This window comes from Pelobates fuscus, chromosome 3 (assembly GCF_036172605.1).
Source record: "Pelobates fuscus isolate aPelFus1 chromosome 3, aPelFus1.pri, whole genome shotgun sequence".
NCBI classification, from domain to species: domain Eukaryota; kingdom Metazoa; phylum Chordata; class Amphibia; order Anura; family Pelobatidae; genus Pelobates; species Pelobates fuscus.
In genome coordinates, this window is record NC_086319.1 from 334,275,560 (window position 1) to 334,298,393 (window position 22,834).

Here is a 22,834-nt window from a genome sequence, read left to right on the forward strand (position 1 = left end):
TGTGATCTATCAATAACTCTCCACTTGTACACTTTGGGCAATATTATTTTCTACTACATTGGAAGTGTAGGCCACTTGTTAATGATATAAGAAATCCGTTCGGTTAGGTTTCGGGAATAACTTGAGGAGTGATGGTAGAATTCATATACAGCCACACACCACCTGCATAAGGTCAGTATAAAGAGTCAGGTAATGAGTAGTACTTTGATACCTTGATGTTGTTCAAGTTGACATCCACAAGGAAAGGATCGTTAGCTTTTATCCTTTGCAAACTATCTTCCACGTTAGTGGGATTCGGAGGGTCTTCAAACGTGGGCTTCACCTTTTCGGCTTTTACAACATCTGGCATATACAAATGTTGTATTCATTGATACATTCATTACGTGTGATACTGTATTTATAATAATAGTTAGTTTTCTTATAGAATGTAGGATGACTTATGGTGGACCTGTATTCTATTCACTCATTATTGGTTTATATATTTTAACATAAAATTATGTAATGCAATCTAGTTTAACTGTAATCTGTATTTAAAGGTCACTAAAAAAAAAGTTGGTTTAATTAATCAGTTTTTGTGTATAGATTGTGCCTCTGAAGTATCACTGTTCAATTCTTTGCCATGTAGTCATTAAATTACTTTTGTTTCTGTTTATGCAGCCCTAGACCCACCTTCCCTGACTGTCACTCGCACAGCCTGCAGTAAAAAAAAAAAAAACTTCAATCATATCTTAACTTACTTTATAAGTTTTTATCTCCTGCTCCGTAAATTGAACTTTTATTACATACAGGAGGACCCGTCGAGGTCTAGCAAGCTATTAACAGGGTAGGAGAAAATGAATTCTTACAGAATGTGCTGTAAAGGAAGTGTAAACATTAGATCTCACTTTACAGGAAGTGTTTAGGAAGGCTGTGTAAGTCACTTACAGGGAAGTGTGACTACGGTTTCATAAACAAAGTGATTTAACTTCTAAATGGCACAGAATTGAGCAGTGAGACTGTAGGGGCATGATCAATACACCAAAACTGCTTCATTAAGCTAAAGTTGTTTTGGTGGCTAGTTGCAATTTTTAGAAATATTAATAAACACATACAGGTTTCTTTTTTACTTAAGCAAGAATTCAAAGTGAATTTCAAATTTAAAGTCACTCTATTCAAACTGGAAAATAAATCTTTAAATCAGTTTTCAGTTTGTCTGCTGTGGTCTTAAATTTGAAATTCACTTTGAAATCTCACTTTAATGAATAACCTGGTAATATATTGTGGCCTAAGCTTTTTTTAAATGTTATGTATTATTATCTTGAAAACAAAGACCTTTTAGATCACTTCTTTATATAAAACACAAGGGGGGAGATTTATCAAAGTGTCACTGATACATTTATGTCTACTTTACAGTGAATATTTGGTGCAATTTATTAAATCTTTCTTTTGCAACCTAGCTGTCATTTCCGAATTTACACCATTTGTTAGGAGAAATAAAAAAAATATACATGTTTTTCTTCATTTTTCAGAACACTGATAAATATCCACCAAAAGAAGTGTAAGATCATTTACTCTATAACAAGCTTGAATAAGAGATCAGGATGGTCTTTCTAATCAGTACTATGACTGATAACATCATGTAGGTTATTCTACTGCATAATATGCCTGGAGAAAGGACCAGTTGGATTTACTGTTGTATTGTGAAGTTAGTTAAAGGATCATTATAGGGTCAGGAACCCCCCCTGGGCCCCTCATGCCTCCATAAATATAGCAAAAATCTTACTGTTTTCAAGCCAGAAGCTGTAGATTCGCATGCTGTTTGCCTAAAAAAAACAAGCAGTCTGCAGACATCATTAGAAGTGGTGGCCTGACCCAATCACAATGCTTCCCCATAGGATTGGCTGAGACTGACAAAGAGGCAGATCAGGGGCAGAGCCAGCATGATTCAAACACAGCCCTGGCCAATCAGCATCTCCTCATAGAGATGAATTGAATCAATGAATCTCTATGAGGACAGTTCAGTGTCCGCATGCAGAGGGAGGAGACACTGAATGTTTGGATGCATTTTAGGCAGCCATGGCCCAGGAAGGATCTCTAACAGCCATCTGAGGAGTGGCCAGTGAAGTTATCACTAGGCTGTAATGTAAACACTGCATTTTCTCTGAAAAGACAGTGTTTACAGTAAAAAGCCTGAAGGGAATGATTCTACTCACCAGGACAAATTCAATAAGCTGCAGTTGTTCTGGTGACTGTAGTGTCCCTTTAAAGAATATCATTTAACATAATACATTCCAAACTAATTTTTTACAGTCACTTATCTCAGAATATATCAAATGATTATGAAAATATTATAACGGTTAGCCAATGCTAAAAGATACACTGGCCAAATTAACCCCTCACCTATACTGTATCCCCCCTGCTGTATTGCTGACTGATGCTCAGGAAGTAAAAGAACATGTGAACTGATGTTGAGTTCTAAAGAATGTAATTAGCATAACATTGTATGTATCCTTAGGCAAGTGAAAATCTGGAACACTTACTATAAACAGAAATCTGGCAGACACATTGTATCAAAGTTCACGGAGTTACATGCTTGCAGCCAAAATGTGAACAGTCCCTCTCTAACACATATCTTGTTATATAAGAAAGGGCAATGCTATGGTACCAAAACCTGCTGTTTGATACTGTATTATGCCATTGCTAACTGTCTGCCCTTGGCGACTGCAGGGTTCTCTTTTCAATAAGTGTACAAGCAAAAGTAGAACATATGTGCAACATAAACGTGGGTTTTCTTACGTCTTAAATCAGTTCTTTCTGTACCATCTTGGTTTAATTCGTCGTTACCCTGTGGTCGACTTGAAAAATGTTGCACTCCAAGGACGGCTGAAACAGAGCAGATCAACAAAAAATCTTATATTTTTAGGACATTTTTATTTCAAATCAAATTAGTTTGTTTATTTGCTGACGCATTCTGTTTTCTGGGTCTTATCTGCTCTCCCATGTTTAGTGTTTCAGCCCAGTCTCCTTGACACTACACAGAACAACAATCCAACTGCAAGTTCCCTCCCATTCCCCTAAATATATGTTGACAGGTGATAGTACCTTCAAGCCAAAGATGGACAGAACTACAACTATCACAATGTGTAGCCAGCTTGGCAATACATCATAAACATTGCATTTCTACAACACGTTTTTTTTTTTTTAAATCTACTTAAAAACAACTTTCGGTATTTTCTGTTCTTAGAAATGGGAATAATCAAAATAAATCGAATGAACAAAATTTAGTGATGAAGCTTGGGCTCTTCTGCCCAGTAGTAGCGTGCAGCAAAAGGCCAATGTGATTTTATTTAACCCCTTAAGGACACATGACATGTGTGACATGTCATGATTCCTTTTTATTCCAGAAGCTTGGTCCTTAAGGGGTTAAACAAACCAATCACACAGCTCTTCTGCTGTAATATCAGAAATATTAATAATTGAATTCACCGTCCCACAACATAGGTAACGGAGGAATGAGTGGGTGAGTCCTCACAGCTGTCAACCTGTTCCATTATTAACTTTCACACATCCACTTATGGCATGAGGCACCAGGAAGAACCTATTTTGTGTTGCTCAGAATAAGATGAGAACCTTTGTAGAATTGTACTTAACAATCGGATGCATCCTTTTGTCCAATCATTTTAACTACACCTCCCATTGAATGATTTTACACACTTCAGTTCATTTAAAGAAATACTCTAAACACCATAACTATTACAGTGTGCTGTAGTAATGTTAATTAATGTCGTGCCAAATTTGACTTTTTACCTAGGGGTCCGTTAGTTGCTGCTCCCTGCCTCCACTACACCTATAAGAGAGTTGGAGAGCTACGAGAGAGCCTGCTTAGGAGCTTCCATTAGCTCTCCTGAGCTGATCATCAGCTGACCACTCACAGCCAATGAGCGGAGCCCTGCACTGATGCACTTACCTCAGACAGTGACCTTCCAGCATTCCTCGAGCTGTGATGGAGATGGGGAGCAGTGCAGGGTAGCCCGCTGGTATTAAGTCATTACTTAACTATTACCTTTTTAACAAAGGGGAGGCACCTAAAATGTTACATCACTCTGAATTCTTTAAAATGGACACTTCAGAGAATAACCCTGAGAGAGTAGCAGACTCTGCTTTGTATACAGATAATTCCCCGGGACTGTGCCAACTCCACATAAACCATAGTGTGACACAGGCTCCACTTACTTTAGAAGATTGGAGAGATCTAAGGTCATCACTGTTATATATGTAACAGAATTCGTTTTTTCGGTGATTGCAGACTCTTCAAACATTCTAAAGGATTTAGTGTAGTTGTCAACCAGTGTTGAATAAAACCCAGTCTCTCCAAATGGTTTTAACTACAGCTCCTATAATTATTATGCGGCCAACTCTTAAAGTCATAAACATCCAGCACACATGTCTTAGCAGTGTTCATTTTGGCAAAATTCAATTTAGTTTTAGCCATAGTCTTCTGACTAAAAAGCCATTTTAGTTTTAGTCATATTTTAGTCATCTTAATTGTTTTAGTCTAGTTGACTACATCTACAGGGTTTAGTTAAAGTCTTTATCTGTCGGTTACCCCTCTGTTGCCCCTCCCCCAGCCCCTCTGTGTCGCTTTGGGTCCTCCAAGCACCTCTAGGTGTGTCTCTCTGGCAAGGACTGGTATGTCTCTTTTGCCCCTTCCACAGCCCCTCTGTGCAGTGTTAACTTTTGCTGCAAATATTCATTTAGTTTTATTCATAGTCTTTTGACTAAAAAGCCATTTTAGTTTTAGTCATATTTTAGTCATCTTAATTGTTTTAGTCTAGTTTTAGTTGACTACATCTACAGGGTTTAGTTAAAGTCTTTATCTGTCGGTTACCCCGCTGTTGCCCCTCCCCCAGCCCCTCTGTGTCGCTTTGGGTCCTCCCAGCACCTCTAAGTGTGTCTCTCTGGCAAGGACTGGTATGTCTCTTTTGCCCCTTCCACAGCCCCTCTGTGCAGTGTTAACTTTTGCTGCAAATATTCATTTAGTTTTATTCATAGTCTTTTGACTAAAAAGCCATTTTAGTTTTAGTTGTATTTTAGTCAACTGAATGGTTTTAGTCTGCTAAATATAAAAAATTGTAGTCGACTAAAATCGATAAAATTAACACGGTTTCTTAAACAGCATGTGGACTGCAAACTGCTGCTTACTTGCAAGATCGCTGAGTTCAGTATCAGTGGCGCTTGCGAGAGCTTCTTCCAGTTCTGGCTCCAGGGTAACCTTTTCTTCTGGTTGGCTTTTTAAGGGCATACACTTGGGAACAAATACTTTCCCTGCAAGAAGTGAGAAATCAAACACAATATTATTTGGATTTCAAAACAATAACATGATCAAAGCTCATCAAATATCCAACAATGACAATAAAAACAGCATTTTAAAAAAAGTGGTTTCAGATACACAGTTTAATTAGAAACTTGAGTATTATAGGGACATGCTTTTAATTGATCTGGCTCTAGAGCTTGTCCTTGCAGGGTCAGCAGTGCAAACACTGCCTTTTCTATGACCCCCTCTTGTGGCTGTCACTAGACTTCCTGGGTTCAGTCCTGCAAATATTGCAGGACCAGCGTTCAGTATCTCTGCGTTCTGCATGTTAACACTGAAGATTCCCCATAGAGATGCATTGACTCAATGCATTTCGATGAGGAGATGGTGAATGGCTCAGTGAATACATTTTCTGCACATGCACACAAGCCTCCCAATGCTTTCCAATGAGGAAGCATTGTAATGGCGGAGATCATCAAAACTGATGATTTCAGCCAAAGAAGAGGGGTGGCAACAGCCTAAAGGACTAAAAGGTAAGTAAATCTATGTTTTATAGCCTGCCGAATATTATAGCGTTAGAAGTCCATGTTTGTATTTGTAACACTATAGAGTTTCTTTAACAAAGTCTTTCAAAGCTAAACCCAATTACGTATAATGTTTAACGTGTATAAATAAATGTTAGCAGATGGCATTGCCCTACCTAGATAATTTTTTTTACTAAACTAACTGGTCCATAGTGAATGTTTACTCCCTAAAAAGATTATCACAATTACTTGATTTAACAGTGTGGATTTCATTTCTTACCTATGGCTATATAACAATCTGGATACATATTTGCATTTTAAAATCCATTTACACATATAGTTGTGTGAGGGGCAAATAAGGCCGTATAGGAAGTAAAAGGGAAATAAGTCGGTTGAGGTGTGCCGGAACCGACGACGTGGTAGGCCTGTTATAAAAGAGGGCCCACCCATGAGGTGTAATGAAATAGATAGAGGGAGTGGAAGGTGGGGACATGCGAGTCGCTAAGAAAACGTACGGGATGGAGGAAGGCGAGTAGGGGGGTTTAAATAGGTACCATGCCCCTCCCACAACTGCAGGCCAAGCCTTTACATTTGTGTGAGGGGCAAATAAGGCCGTATAGGAAGTAAAAGGGAAATAAGTCGGTTGAGGTGTGCCGGAACCGACGACGTGGTAGGCCTGTTATAAAAGAGGGCAAAAAATGGGTCAGAAATGAAAACAATCAACAAAACCTAATTGCCTAGCTGTATGATAAATGCCGAGCGAGGAAATAGTTGCCCAGCACTTTAACCGGCACCTAGGGTAGACTAAATGTGGGGGAGAGAAGGTGATCAATAGACTGCATGAATAGGTGAGACTTCCTAAGATAATGCTGCAAGGAGGACGTGGTGGCTGGGGGAAAGTATGTGAGACCCAAGAAACTTTGGAAGCTGGAATAACGGCTCAACAACTAGATTACAAAGTTAAAGTGACTAGTGCCCATCAAATACAGCCTTCCTCACATTTGTGTTGATGCAAAAGAAGGCGAAAAACACAGTTTGAAGCGCTGCCAATTTGCAACAAGCTGGGAAAAAATTCCTTCTTGACCCCAGAATGGTAGTCAGATTTTCCTTGGATCAAGCAGTTATTGCCCTACATTAAAGGTTGATGCCCGGTTCGTAGTGACAGGCATTTAAGTCTGATAGTGAATGAGATACTTGGATGACGAAGTGAAATCTGTAAATTTGAAATTTCCTGGAACCTGAAACGCCTTGAGAATGCTAAATAGTCTGGTTTGAGGACATGAAACTGCGTATGAATGGTAAACCAGTACAACATGTGGAGTTGTGTACCGGATATGTAGAGTTGATGCAAGTAGAGGTGGCAAAAAAAAAAAAAAAAATGAAACCAAAATGCAGACAACATAGCTACAGAAACAGTATCGGTATATGCGAAAAAGGAGCCTCAAAGGGGAAGAAGGCCCGAACACATGAACCGCGAGCAGTGGAAAAAGCCAGACGTGAAAGATGATGACCACGAGCTTACCAGGCTGGAAGCCCGTGGTTGGGCCCCCGAAAGGTGCAGGAAGTCTGGATCGGAACCAGCCAAAGTGGCAGATGCCAGTTACCCCAAACTGCCATCCGATACGTCCCATAGACGACAGCAGCGAAGACAACGAGGAGGCGAAACAGAGTAGCCGCAAGCACCACAGCGTGATGGGTACCAGACCAAACCAGAGAGCTCGGGCGGACAATACCACGCCAACGCCTAGCAGCGGAGACCTGCTAGAAAATGAGACGAATAGGCAGCGCATAAGTGACCCAATGTGTGTGTGTGTATGTGTGCTGGCATACTAGTTAATGCCAAAAGGCAAAGCAATTAAAAACTAGGTTTGGTGACAAGTGCCCTGCTAGATGCCAAGCGGCATGAGAGGCTCTATCTATGAGTTGGCGCGAGGGGATAACGTGGCCACTGAACTTTGTGGCAGGGTGTTGGCCTCTCGGTGACAGGTAGACATAAGATAGAATGGGAGTGACAGGTGAGGCCCTCCCTATGCAAGGCGACTAACTATGATTTGGCCCGAGGGGCGTAGTACCTCAGAGTATGAGGATGGGTGTTGGCCTCGCGGGACCACTAATCTAAGGCGAAGAAGCCAGGGGGTAATTACCAACTAGTGGACCCTAGGACCCTGACAGCCAGCCACAGCTAACTAAGAGGGGAGGTAAGGTAGTGAGAGAGAGGACCGATGTGCTGAACATGTATCAAAAAACGTGAGGGTGAACGAGGAAATACCGCAGGGCCGATCGTAACAGAAAGCAGAGTAAGCATGTCAGAGTTCAAGCGGACAGGCTGAAAGGAGTGAGCTCGGCAGTAGGTAACAGAAACCGTGGTGGTGTAAACCCCACAGGGGTCACCAGACCCAGTGCGAGCGTGTGTATGTGATCGTGTGCGGGAGTGCTGGCATACTAGCTAAAGCCAAAAAGGCGAAACAATGAAAAACTAGGTTAGGCATTTGTATGGCGTACTATAAATAATAATATCAGAGTCCGAGCATACTGTTCTTAAACATACAGTGTTAAAAGGAAAAGGCAGTGGAGACACCAAGGGGATTATTCACTAAACTGTGAACTATAGTAAAATTAAAATAGCACTTATATAGTGGTAGGCAGTCGCCATTTAAGCACATGATATTAAAAAAAAAAAAAAAAAACAGCTAAAAGTTCCTGGGAGGTGATCTAGGGCAAGGTGTGACCCATGAACCATGCACCAGTATAGGTAAAGGGGCTGCTGCGCAATCCTGTGCAAAATGAAGTTAAGCAATATATATTGTATACGGGTACTGAATAGTTTGACCTATATATGGGTTCCTACCTGTTCTCCTAACTGCACCCAACACACATTAGTATGGCCACATGGACGCGCGACCGCATGTGAGTGCATAAGTGCACGAGCGACAGCACTGCGGGCAGCAAGGGGGGCCGTCAGCCAAGAATGCCGGAAAGAGACGTACAGCAAGTCGAGCCGTCCGCGGAGGCAGCAGCGCAACAGCAGCAGCAGGGCCGACCCCCCCCCCCCACCCCAGAGTCACGGCAGATGGGAGCGACACGGTAGGAGAGACACAATCCCTCCAGACAGCAAGCCCCAAACACCCACACCATGCTACCGCGACGGTGCTGGACCGACGACAAGCAGTACCTGCAAATACATCTCCACCTGCACCCCGAGACACCAGCAAGCAGGAAGATAATGGCAGTGCAGAGCCCAGGAGGACCGCGAATAAAAACGAGCAGCAGGGAAGCAGCAGGCCAGGCAATGAAGCCACGAGGACCAGGTAAGAGGGGGAGGTAACGACGACATGCGAGTCACTAAGAAAACGTACGGGACGGAGGAAGGTGAGTAGGGGGGTTTAAATAGGTACCATGCCCCTCCCACAACTGCAGGCCAAGCCTTTACATTTGTATCCCTTTATTTTTCTAGCAATATTTTTGAATAAAGGGCGATACTAGAAGAAACACAAAAAATCATCTGCGTTCTTGCTACAGATGAAAATTGCAAACACCCTTGTGTATGTTACTGTTTGACAGGGAGTGGACCAACAGAGATTGGATCACTGTAGAACATATATTGACTCAAGCCAATTCTTACAGCCAATTCAGGATTCCAAATCTGCAGTAAGTCTGAAATAAATTATAGGCATCTTTGGGCAGAAATAAAGTCAATTCTGCTACAGTTTAGAGCAGGCTTCCCCAAACTCTGGCTCTTCAGATGTTGCTGAACTACAACTCCCATGATTCTCAGCCAGGGGCAGGCCGGCCCTTTAAATGCTGCAGCCGCCGAGCGCTCTGTAAAGAGCGCTCAGACGGCTGCAGCAGCTTTTCCCTCCCTCCCCTTCCCTGTAGCGTGGCCGAGCTGCTTTCCGGTCCGCAGTGCTCGGCCGGAGGGAACAGGAGTTTCTGTTTCCTGTAACCGGCCGGACTGACAGGAAGGTGCATACTCAGTGTGCACCTTCCTATCACTCTGGCCGGGCACCGCGGACCGGAAAGCAGCTCGGCCACGCTACAGGGGAGGGGGTAAGAAGAAGGGAGGGGGGAATAAGAAGAGGGGAGGGGGATAAGAAGAGGGGGTGGGGGGAATAAGAAGAGGGGGTGGGGGGGTAAGAAGAGGGGAAGGGGGCGATAAAAAGAGGGGAGGGGGGGAATAAGAAGAGGGGAGGGGGGAATAAGAAGAGGGGAGGGGGGAATAAGAAGAGGGGAGGGGGGAATAAGAAGAGGGGAGAGGGGGATAAGAAGAGGGGAGGGGGGAATAAGAAGAGGGGGGAGTAAGAAGAGGGGAGGGGGAGAGTAAGAAGAGGGGGAGAGTGAGGGGGGAGGGGGGAGTAAGAGGGGAGGGGGGAGTAAGAGGAGGGGGGAGTAAGAAGGGGAGAGTGAGGGGGGAGTAAGAGGGGAGGGGGGAGTAAGAGGGGAGGGGGGAGTAAGAAGAGGGGAGGGGGGAGTAAGAAGAGGGGAGGGGGAGTAAGAAGAGGGGAGGGGGAGTAAGAAGAGGAGGGGGGGAGTAAGAAGAGGGGAGGGGGGAGTAAGAAGAGGGGAGGGGGGAGTAAGAAGAGGGGAGGGGGGGAGTAAGAAGAGGGGAGGGGGGAGTAAGAAGAGGGGATGGGGAGTAAGAAGAGGGGAGGGGGAGTGAGTAAGAGGGGAGGGGGGAGTTAGAGGGGAAGTGGAGAGTGAGGTGGGGAGGGAGGAGTAAGAGGAGGTGGGGAGTAAGAAGAGGGGAGGGGTAGTAAGAAGAAGGGGGAGTAAGAAGAGGGGAGGGGGAGAGTAAGAGGGGAGGGGGGAGTTAGAGGGAAGGGGGGAGTAAGAAGAAGGGAGGGGGAGTAAGAAGAGGGGAGGGAGGGGGGAGTAAGAGGGGAGGGAGGAGTAAGAAGAGGGGAGGGGGAGTAAGAGGGGGGAGTAAGAAGAAGAGAGGGAGGGGGAGTAAGAAGAGGTAGAGGGGGAGGGGGGAGTAAGAAGAGGGGGCAGTAAGAAGGAGGGGAGATAAGAAAAAGGGCGAAGAAGAGGGGGAGGTGGAGTAAGAAGAGGGAGAGGGGGAATAAGAAGAGGGGGAGGGAGGAGTAAGAAGGAGGGGAGATAAGAAAAATAAGGGGGTGAGTAAGAAGAGGGGGAGGGAGGAGTAAGAAGGAGGGGAGATAAGAAAAATAAGGGGGTGAGTAAGAAGAGGGGGGAGTAAGAAGGAGGGGAGATAAGAAAAAGAGTGGGGAGTAAGAAGAGTGGGGAGTAAGAAGAAGAAGGGGGAGTAAGAAGGAGAGGGGGAAGTAAGAAGAAGAGGGGGAAGTAAGAAGAAGAGGGGGGGAGTAAGAAGAAGGGGGGGTAAGAAGAAGGGGGGATGTAAGAAGAAGAAGAAGAGGGGGTAAGAAGAAGAAGGGGGAGTAAGAAGAAGTAGGAGGGTTAAGAAGCTCTAAGGGACAGAAGGGACAGCTCTATAGGACAGGGGGCAAGACAGGGAGCTCTTTCACACTATGCGCGCACACACACACACACACAATGCATCCCTATACATACACAGAAACACAACATGCTTCCCTTACACACAGAGAAACACACAATGCATCCATTACACACACACACAATGCAACCCTTACACACAAAGACAATGCATCCTTTGCACACATACACAGAAACAGACAATGCAAACACACACACACTGCTCTTCTTACATACACACAGAAACACAATGCATCTCTTACACTCAATGCACACACATACAGACACACACCTTGCATCCCTTACGCATACAAACACAGATTCACACAATGCATCCCTTACACACAACCAGAAACACATAATACATCCCTTATACACATATGCACACTGCTTCCACTACACACAAACACACTGCATCACCTGCACAAACTGGTATCCCTATACACTACATACCATAAGCACACATATTAGATCCTCTACAATAACTCATAACACATCCCCTACACACTCCACTCCCTGTGAGCGAACTCATGGGTGGGTGGAACATATAAGTGGACTTATGAGTGGGCCTTATGGGCATACCCACCGTCAGGCCCTGGGGCCCAGACCTTGAGCTGTGTAAGAGGCCCCCCAAAAATGGAGCTGCTTCTAATTCTCCCAGAACATTGAATTTTGTGACCACAGTTGCAAACAGCCTCCAGAGATCCTGTTCTACACCAGATCAGTGGAGCCAAACTGCAGCCCATCATCATCCTCATCTAATTGTAAGTAGGCAATCTAGTATATTATTAGTGACACTAATCTATAATTTACCTCACATTAAAGGGACACTATAGCTTAATGAAGTGGTTGTGGTGTCTATAGCTGGTCCCTGCAGGCTTTTTAATGTAAACACACACTGTGTGCAGCACTGGCGTTAGTTCATATGGCAGATCATATGGGTGGGGCATTGTGATGTCACATGGGGGGGCGGCAAATTTATATTTTGTCTAGGGCGGCAAAAATCCTTGCACCGGCTCTGATCCTGGGCAGGTGCACCAGTCTACTGGTGACCCACAGGAGGGGAGTTAACTGATTGCACTGCACTCTCCTCCTGCCCAGACCCGTCTTGACCGCAGTGCAAGTGCCCTCTGCCCTCTGCCCCTAATTTACAGTGGCTCACACTCACAACAAGCAGTGCCTGCAGCCCTTTGCAGAGACGGGAACAAAGAGGTTCTGCGGCAGCTGGCTGTCCTGCAAGCATTACATTAAACAGCTATTCCCCATGCAGGCCACAGGTGGCGTTGTGCTGGGAGACTGTGATTACTCTTCACTTCCTCCCAGCCTACAGAGCAGCGCATGGGGGAGAGAGAGGAGGAGACATGATTTAATCTTACAATAAATCCTCTAAGCAAACCTTTATAAATTTGGGGGGATCAGCTCTGTTTATTGGTGTTTACTCTGATGTCTGTATTAATATTGAGGGATGTCTAAGTAGTAACGTCAGTGTGTGTCAGCAGGGCCAGCCGTTGGGGTGGGCAAGCTGTGCGGTCACGCAGGGTGCCATGACAACAGAGGCACCCGGCGGCCAACACAGCTCACAAGTTGGGTACACCAGCATATTTAATTTAAACGATTCGCTGGTGGTCCACTGGTGCGCACCAGCAGTAGGTGCAGTCAGATCATATCCTCTCCCTCGTGGTTCCAGTGCTCAGTTAGTGAGTCGGAGCACAGGCTCAGAGATTCTCAGCCTGTGCTCTGACAACATTGAAAGTCAGAGCCGTGAAGGAGCGGGTATTACCATAACATCAATATCCGTTATAAAACCAGGAAAAGGTGGGCATGGATGGTGAACTGATTTGGTGGCGCAATGGGCCACTTGACTGGTTTTGCCCCCCAGGCCTAAGGCTGCCAGCCCTCCCCTGTTCTCAGCCTATCTATTTTATTCATAGAATCATGGGAGTTGTAGTTCAGGAACATCTGGAGGGCGGGGGTTTGGGGAAGCCTGGCTTAGAGGTTCTGTAAGAACATACAAAGAACACACTTCATTCTTTTCAATGCAGCGACTAAAATATTATAGGACGCCAAGTACTGCAAAACACAAATTCAGATTACATTTTTTATTATTTTACTAACACCAGACAGTAATAGAAACATGATAGAAGAGGTACGGTCATCTCTGGAAATTTTACATAACTCAATAGCCAACCAAATTCTTTATAAGGGTTTTGCCATTGTACCCAGTTTTTTATTATTTATTATGTAAAGCAGCCAAATCACAGCATGGAATAGATTGCGAATCCACTGAAATCCATGGCGTCAGAATGCATATGAGCACGCATTTAATCACTGAGAGAATGCTGGCCATTCTTATACACCCATGGCATCATAGGAAAATATATCCAAGTGCTCATATCTGCGGTGGTAAGTTTATTTTATACCTACCTCTCATCTAGAACTCACTCCAAATAAAGGATAATATATCTGATATCATAAGTGGTGCCATATACAAATTTCATATCCCCTTTCAGGGGTTGCGGAGGGCTGGCAATAGGAGGGAATAAGTATCTGTTACTGAAATTTTTTTATTATTCTTTTACATCTATTTTTAATTTTTCTTTTGTATGTAATCTTTGTGCAGAGTGCATGTTATACCATAAACATATATTTTGGAAAATATTAGGCTTTTTGTAAATTTTACCCATTAGAGTTGGTTAATATTTATAGAGTTTATCACTTGCCGTCTGGTCCATCTGTCTGGTATATTATAGTATAGCATAGTAGTATACGTAATTCGGCTTTCAACATTGAGATAAATGTTTACACAGTTTAATTAAAATTCTGACCCCCTATTGTATGCTGCATATTAATAACGGGTTAATATCATAATGAAGTACCAACTGGGAGATGCAAAATAGTTTTATACACAATTAAACATCCTTTATAAAAATAGATCCACATTGGAGTACAGTGAAAATCAGTACATAGTTACATTTGCATGTGAATACAGGATGGAGTATAATAAAAGACTATCACTTTAACCCCTTAAGGACACATGACATGTGTGACAAGTCATGATTCCCTTTTATTCCAGAAGATTGGTCCTTAAGGGGTTAAACATGTTTATCTGCATTAAGATGGTCATCATGATACACCATAAATCTAAGCAGAATTACTTACTAAATTATGGTAAATAGCTTTTGTAGTGAGTGAATACATTAAATAAATGTGTATTGACTAAAACTGTTAAAATTTTTAAATACATCAAATGTGCATGATGCAAGTCCATATATATTCAGACTATGTTTGACATTATTTCCAGATGTTTGTAATTGAGGTTACTACTAGTGAATAAGAGCTTTGACAGGTCAACCTTAACGTACCATTCCCTAGGTATATCACTGACGTAATTCTTAAAGGGAAAGAATCCCTGGAAATGAATTTTATGCATTATTTAGCACAGTTATGCAATGGGAAAGTGTAACAGTTTATTTGCGATAGCGCCAGCTTGATTAAACTGTTTATTTGTGTGCAATTAAAACACTGCTCTCCACATGGTAACCTAGATCTCCGCTCCTTTATTTGGAAACAGTGACATAATGCTGTGAATGAATCATTATATCAGGGTTATTCACTGAACTGGGAATTGCCAGGAATTTAGCAGTGCGTTGCAAATTTCAGAGGGGGATTCTCAAACTCATGTACTTTCAGATATTTCTGCGTAACATTTGCCATTACCCGATTAGTTCATCACATTCCATATTTAATGAACACGGCTAGGAAAAATATCTTAAAGGGAAACTACGGGGTAAAAATTAACTTAATGTTTTAAGGCAGGGGTTCTCAACCCAGTCCTCAAGGACCCCCTACCAGTCCAGGATTTGGGGATTACCTGGGTGTGTCTAAGGTGTTTAGAAAAAGGGGGAAAAAACACCTTAGACTCTAAGGTGTTTCTTTTTTATTTTTCTAAACACCTTAGACACACCCAGGTAATCCCTAAACCCTGGACTGGTAGGGGGTCCTTGAGGACAAGGTTGAGAACCCCTGTTTTAAGGCATTACAAAAATATTGCATTAAAAAAAAAGCAAAACATTTAACAAATAAAACACAAGTGGATTCTGCTTTAAACCTTGTCTCGGTACACTGTTTGGTGAGTCTACCCAGCACTGCAGACAGATCCCTCTCACATCAGAAATAAACTCATATCCCATATTGCAGGATAGGTAGTTTATTCCCAAGAACATCAATTCATCACTTAAAATGAGTAGAAATGCTCCGGACGTAGATGGCAGCTATCCCTACCATGTACTGCCATTCGATGTACCATGGCTGCTATCTGTTTACACACAGCCCTGTAAACGTTTTGCAGAGCCGCAGTCCATGCACGCACAGCTCACCTCTCACTCCAGGGAGGAACGAGGGCCCAGTCCAAGTTGAGCATGTGGCATGCGTCTTTATGTCTACCATTTTGTATATAGCACATAAACTAAATAATATTATAGCTCAGTAGCAGGATGGACAGTAACAGATTATTTCTCACATGTGACACAAACGTAGCCTATAATAAGCATACTATGTCTGATTCTTGATTCCGGCACACAGTAACTGACCTGTATTATTGACAATACTTTAGAACTGCTTGCTCCCTCTGACTTTGCAGACCTATAGTTTGACTTTGGTTTCCCATGAACCACTCTATGTGTGCTCTGGTGACTACCAAGAGCCAGAGGAGTGCACAGGATCTGTTTTGGATCATCTCACACACATACAGAATACCGTAACCATTAATAACTTTATATCAAGACATCCAGAACGTTCCACCCTACAATGAAGCTTGCAACTTTTAAAATCCAGCCCCCAACAATCCTTCTAAAGATTCTAACATTACTCGCCCAAAAATATGCAAAGACCCAAGAAGGTGACAGACGTACTTTAATCTCAAAATATGATGGTTTCTATGACCTGTCTTCTTTTTCTCCTTCAGTTTGTGCATATTAAGGTGTGTTAGGCTTTCCTGATATGATGTGATAACACCTTTTTAGTTGCCTTATTTGTATAATATTATAATAATATTCTCCATTACTTCTGTAATTTTGGTTAATTTTTTCCATAATTGGACATCATATTCTGAATTAAATGTTACTTGTTTTTGATAACAGGACATTAAGCGATCTTTCAGATGATTGTGCCTCTTCCTTTACAACCAATCATCCTATTATATTTTTCTACTATTTGCTATTCTACTGTTCCCGTTTAAATTATTTGTGTAGTCCCTACTTTGTCTTATGTTTTAAAGAACACTAGACCAGACAGGAAGAAATGAAGAACAGATCCTGAGAGATAGAGAGAAGAGGAAGCGATTGAGGAAAGGTAAGTTTGGCAGTGCCGCTTTAATATGATTTTTGGTGTCAATAGAGTAATTTTAGTGCTCACATCAGCATTCAGAAGGCACTCCTACCTGAATTTTCTGAAAAGTCGGGCAATGATATCCTACCCATACAACTGGCTTTTAAAGCAAGCCTTAAAAGCCAATAGTATGGGTAGGATATCATTGCCCGATTTTGTCAATCTGTATCGGTCCTATGGAATATACATGTACAATGTATTTGTAGAATCAAAGGTATGTTAAGTAGGCATTATCTAGTTTTAAGTCTATAGAAGTAAGGAGAAGCAAAAAATAAATGTAATATTTTCTGAAACAGCTCAGATATATATAATTAGAGCTGTGTTACGTTAAAAAGCAGATATTTGCAATCCAATAATTTAATAGAAAGATGCCATACCTGTGAATTATTTTCCATAATTCACCAGGACATCCATTAGAATTACAAGTATTGGGATATCCTCAGTAGAGGAGAAAGGATCCAATTCTGCTCTTTTTATACTTCATCTTGGTTGCAGTAGCAGCTCCATCTTGGATGTCTCAACCTTCCTGTGATTGAGAAGTGGAACTATATAATTGTGTGTTTTTAGTCACTGAACTGTGTGTTGTTGGGAACTGACTAAGGCATTTTAAAGGACCACTTAAATCACTTAGACCACTTCATATCTTCCTGTCAGCGGACACGTGAGGTTGAAGCTCGTAGGAAAGTAATGAATTAAAGCATTTGGATACATGCACGGTACTCGACTCACATGCACATCAGTGTCCAATGCTGCACTATGAAAAGCATTAGACTGACTATCACAGCAAGAAAGAGATGACATCATGGTAGGAGGGATGTGTGGCTGTGCGAAAGGAGTTTGGGCAACGGATAAAAGGCAAATAAATACCTTTTTTCCAGGTTTTTACTGAAGGGAGGGGGGGGCACTAAACCTTATCTGCAACTTGGACAGGTTTGTATTCATAACGCCATACTGTGTTATTCTACATTTTAGGACCAAAGAGCCAATAGGATATAGAACTCAGAAATATAGAAATAGTATTGTCAAGATCACAGAAGAAGCAACCATGAAATCTGATTCTCATGATCACTTCCACAAAACAGTTACATGTGATCCCCTGTGATTATTAAAAGGATGTTCCTAATAGCAAATACATAATGTATATACCATTTTACTTTAATCATAGTTTCCCTCTAAATGCGCACAATAATTATTGGCATGTGTTTCTGGTTCCACTTTTCACATTTAGCCTAAAACCAAACAATTCATTCACACAAACCGCTTTCTTGACAATACTCAGACCATGTGGAACGTGTTTTTATTTGTTTATTTTTAGACAAACATCCGTTATGAGATAAGAGTCAAAATATCCAGGATTAGCTATTTTTCTTCATTGTACAGAACGTTGATCTCTGTTAGCTATTGCAACTAATTTATTTACACTAGACCAGCAAACACATAAATATAAAACTGAAATGTTCTGTTCTGGAGTAATCTCTTTAAATTCCGTTTGGAACGATAAAAAAAGGTCTGTTTACGTTTTCTAGCATTTTCTGTTTGCAAAGCCTGTTAAATTGTTTCAATGTCACTTTTTATTTATCTTTATTCTCAAAAATTGGTGTAAATTATTATTATTGAACTTGTACAGCTGATAGTTAAAGGATCACTCTAATATTGCAATACAAACATGGCTTTCTAACATTAGAATGATTCACTGCCTATGTGGATTTAGGGGGACTGCTGCACATATAAAGCAAGTGCCACACTGCAGCAATCAGCATCTCCGTAGGGAGTGTTCAGCGTCTGCCATGTCTGAAGGACTGCAACAGGAAGCACCTCTACAGACTGTCTGAATTATAGTCACTAGCAGTCTCGTTAAAGGGACACTTCACTACCCATATCCAAAAATGTATGAATTCACTGTTTAGTAGATATACCCCATGATGAAAACATGCATGCATTTGATTTTGAATTTTTTTTTATTGGACATAGGGAAGGGGGGATGTAACAAAGTTACATTTATAAAAGTGCCAATTTACTTTTTGTAAAGTGAAAAAAGAAGACACACTATTCACACATAAAGCACTTTAGCAAGCTGAATGATTTAGGGGTCCGACTTGACCCTTTAACCCCTTAAGGACCAAACTTCTGGAATAAAAGGGAATCATGACATGTCACACATGTCATGTGTCCTTAAGGGGTTAAAGACAAATATTAGTACTACCTTTTCTCAGAAAAGTCAGTGTTTACAATTATCAGACTCCGGGTACAGTTTATTTGCACCAAAACCAATGCATCAAGTTATCCTTTTAAGTCTAAAAAGCAGAAAAACTACGGGTTTGTCTTGCTGAGATGTGTTTAGGGCTTTCCCATGTGTGATATTTGAGGAATTGTATATATGGCAATTTTGCAATCTGTATAGTGTATGCAAGATGAGACACTAAGACACAAAACATCCTATCCTACACTCTGAAAGTTTGGCAAATACCATCAGCTGTCAAGCATTTGCCATCACTAAAGCTAGAAAGCAAGTAGAATAAATCTAGTTTTGGTAAGTCTGCAGGTGGGCAAATTGTAAGTCATAATTGTCATTCCAATGCTTTTTTATACATTGAGAGGTATCTTGTTCCATTTTCAAAGCCACACCAGATTAAAAATGCACCCAGCTGCCAAACAATTGTTTTTGAATGTTGACCGATGAGCTGGCAATAACTGTTGAGGCATTGCTTGCCTCTCTGTATTTTTTGTGCATGAAAAAAATAAAGAATTATTAAAAAAAAAAAAAAAAAAAAAAAAAATGCACCCAGCATAATACATGACATCACCATGAGCAGGCAGTGGCGCTCCATTACAGGCATATATTATTATTATTTTTGGCATTTGTACAGTGCCAACTTATTCCTAAGTGCTTTACAATATTATTAAGGGAAATTTAACAATCCTGTGTCCATATGTCCCAGTCTTACAGGCACCACCGCACACCATGTTAATGATGTCTGTCATTCACTTCAGTTTACTAGAGTTCAGGAGATTGTGTGATGGGAAGAGATTGGTGCATCACATACAGTAACCATGGTATGGGTATCACAATATTTAGTGTGATATAATCCCTCGGCTCCTATTTAAACCTGACATTCCTTTTGTGTCTTATAAAGCCACATTAAGATGAAAATACAATTCTCTGTCCATCTACTCAGAAAACGATATCCCACAAAATACTTATGTGATGTAATTCCAGTAAAATACAAGTTTAGCAGGCTAAGATTGCCACAAGGCATATGTATGTATATGTGTTTGTAGTATCAGTTAGTTAATTACACGTAGCTAAGATACTGTTATCACTGTACTGACCAGGTGCAGGAATGTAAGAACTGGAATTACGCGTCCCTCTCCTTTGTATCAGATGAGCCACGTGGTTAGACCGGATGGATGAGTTTAGACTCTATTTATTAAATAGGTTAAGGGTATGTGTGGGTGTAGTTAATTGTGGGAGGAGCTACAGTGCTATATAAGGAATGTACTCTATGTATTCAGTACTCAGACTTTGCTGTATTTTGGTGACGCTAGTCCCTCTGAGTCCCGATCGGTGATCCAATAAAGAATCTCTTCCTTCCTGAAGAAACCTGTGTCCATCTCTCTGTGCTTGGCTTCCGTCAGTTTCTCCGGTATCATTTGGTGCATTGGCCGGGAAGCTCATCGTTCAACGGTAGCTGAGAGGCAGAGGCGTGAGACGGTCTATCTTTGCCCACGTTCTCTACGGCTGCACCCCTGAACTTCTGCGTGGACCTCCCTTCGTCTCGGCGCCACTGGTCTGTTGTCCAGGAGATCATCGGCCTCTACGTGAGAAGTGCTGGGGTGTCCCCGTCGATGAGTGTGAACTCAGGTTCAGGAACGAGGAGGTAAGACAACTGCTGTTTTAGACGGCAGGACCCACTAGGGGTATACCGATTGTGCGGTAGGCCCAAAGGGGTTTTGAATCTGTGTATCTGCCCCCTCTGTCGGAGGGAAGGAGCGAAGGCGCACCGCTCGATCGAACGCTCTTTAGTCAGACCGTTTGATTTGGTTAGTCAGGCGGGGTCCTGGTGTAAATAGCCCTAGCCGGACACCGGTGTCTTGTCTAGACTAGCGTTCTAGGGTGTATATTACGTTCGCTAGGTCGGAGGGACCGGGAGACTAAGCGGCGCCTGTGTAAATTCGGTTCGCTAGTTCTCATCCTATCTGGGCTAAGTGGGAAGGCGTGTAAATTTGGAACCCACTAGACTTTTGATAGTGCGACTAAGAGGCGCCTGTGTAAATTCGGTTCTCTAGCTCGCTATATATGTGGTGATTGGACAGTGTTGACTAGCCAAAACCCTAGGAGTGATGAGACATTGTTTAACATACCAGGAGTTTGGGCAGAGAACAACCCACCAGGACTGGCCCGCAATATTCCACCAATAAAAATTGAACTGAAACATGGGGTTTATCCAGTGAGCCTAAGACAATATCACATTCCGCAGAAGGCTAAGAAGAACATCCAATCCTATCTGGATAAGTTCATACGGTATGGTATCCTAAAATTCTGTACTTCCCCCTGGAACACCCCATTGCTGCCTGTTCAAAAGCCCGGTACAGATGAGTATCGACCTGTACAGGACTTAAGAGCAGTCAATGATGCGGTTGTTAGCATACATCCAGTTGTACCCAATCCATATAACCTGCTTGCTTTAATTCCGGGCGGGGCTACTTACTTCACAGTCTTAGATCTCAAAGATGCCTTCTTTTGCCTCCGAATTGCCGCAGAAAGCCAATGTATTTTCGCTTTCCAATGGGAGAACGCTGTAACGGGCTCAAAACGCCAAATGACTTGGACAAGACTGCCCCAAGGGTTTAAAAATTCACCTACCCTATTTGGTTCAGCTCTAAGTCAAGATCTACTGGATTTCGAGTCTATCCCAGGAGAATGTGTATTGTTACAATATGTAGATGACTTGTTGATAGCAGCAGTTACAAAAGAAAAATGTCAGCAAGCAACGCACGATCTACTACATATTCTCTGGAAGGCAGGATACAAGGTGTCCAGGAAGAAGGCTCAGTTGTGTTTGCCAACTGTCAAGTATCTGGGATTCCATATCTCTGAAGGTCAAAGGATTATGGGGCCAGAGAGAAAAGAAGCTGTCTGCCAAATACCAATACCCAAGAATAGAAGACAAGTGCGAGAATTCTTGGGGGCAGCAGGCTTCTGTAGGATATGGATTCCCAGCTATGCGATACTGGCAAAACCTCTGTACGCAGCCATCAAAGGTACAGAGCACGACCCCTTCTTATGGACCCAAGAACAGCAAACGGCATTTGAAGATGTGAAGAAGGCTTTGATGAGTGCCCCAGCATTAGGTCTACCTGATCACACACGACCATTCTACTTATATGTACACGAGCAAAGAAGAATGGCTGTGGGAGTATTGACACAGTACTTGGGATCATGGCAAAGACCTGTTGCCTACATGTCTAAGCAACTGGATGCAGTGGCCAGCGGACTTCCACCTTGTCTAAGAGCCGTAGCTGCAGCCGCCCTGCTAGTAGCTGAAGCCGATAAACTCACTCTGGGTCAAGAACTTTATGTACGAGTCCCACATGCAGTACAGACGTTGTTGGATTACAAAGGAAATCATTGGTTTAGTAACAGCCGTATGACCAAGTATCAAGCAATGTTGTGTGAAAACCCAAGAGTGCATTTAGAGACTGTAAACACCTTAAATCCAGCTACCCTTTTGCCGCAACCTACTGAAAGTCAACATGATTGTTTGGAAGTAATGGATGAAGTATTTTCAAGTAGACCAGATCTTCGTGATTTTCCCATCCAGAACCCCGATGTTCAATATTACACCGACGGCAGTAGTTATGTGAAAGAAGGGATCCGCTATGCAGGATATGCAGTGACAACAATAGACAAGGTGATAGAAGCTCGGCCACTGGCGAAAGGAACATCAGCACAAAAGGCAGAATTAATAGCACTAACACGAGCGTTACAATTGGCTGAAGGTTTAAGAGTAAATATCTATACGGACTCTAAGTATGCGTTTTTAACCACTCATGCCCACGGAGCTTTGTATAAAGAAAGAGGACTACTGAATTCAGAAGGCAAAGAAATCAAGTACGCAGCTGAAATCCTACAACTATTGGAAGCAGTGTGGGAGCCGAAAGAAGTCGGTATCATACATTG

At 42.4% G+C, this 22,834-nt stretch overlaps 1 protein-coding gene across 2 annotated transcripts in view; it reads right to left on the bottom strand.

Annotated features, from left to right (window-relative positions):
* Positions 1 to 22,834, bottom strand: part of LOC134603254 (tropomodulin-2-like) — an 81,538-nt gene that overhangs the window by 9,984 nt on the left and 48,720 nt on the right. For both annotated transcript variants that reach the window (XM_063449045.1, XM_063449044.1), the window contains exons 4-6: positions 5,182 to 5,304; positions 2,776 to 2,862; positions 212 to 342 (exon numbers count right to left, since the gene is read on the bottom strand). In XM_063449045.1, coding sequence (XP_063305115.1) covers positions 212 to 342; positions 2,776 to 2,862; positions 5,182 to 5,304 — 341 coding nt within the window. The remainder of the gene's footprint in view (positions 1 to 211; positions 343 to 2,775; positions 2,863 to 5,181; positions 5,305 to 22,834) is intronic.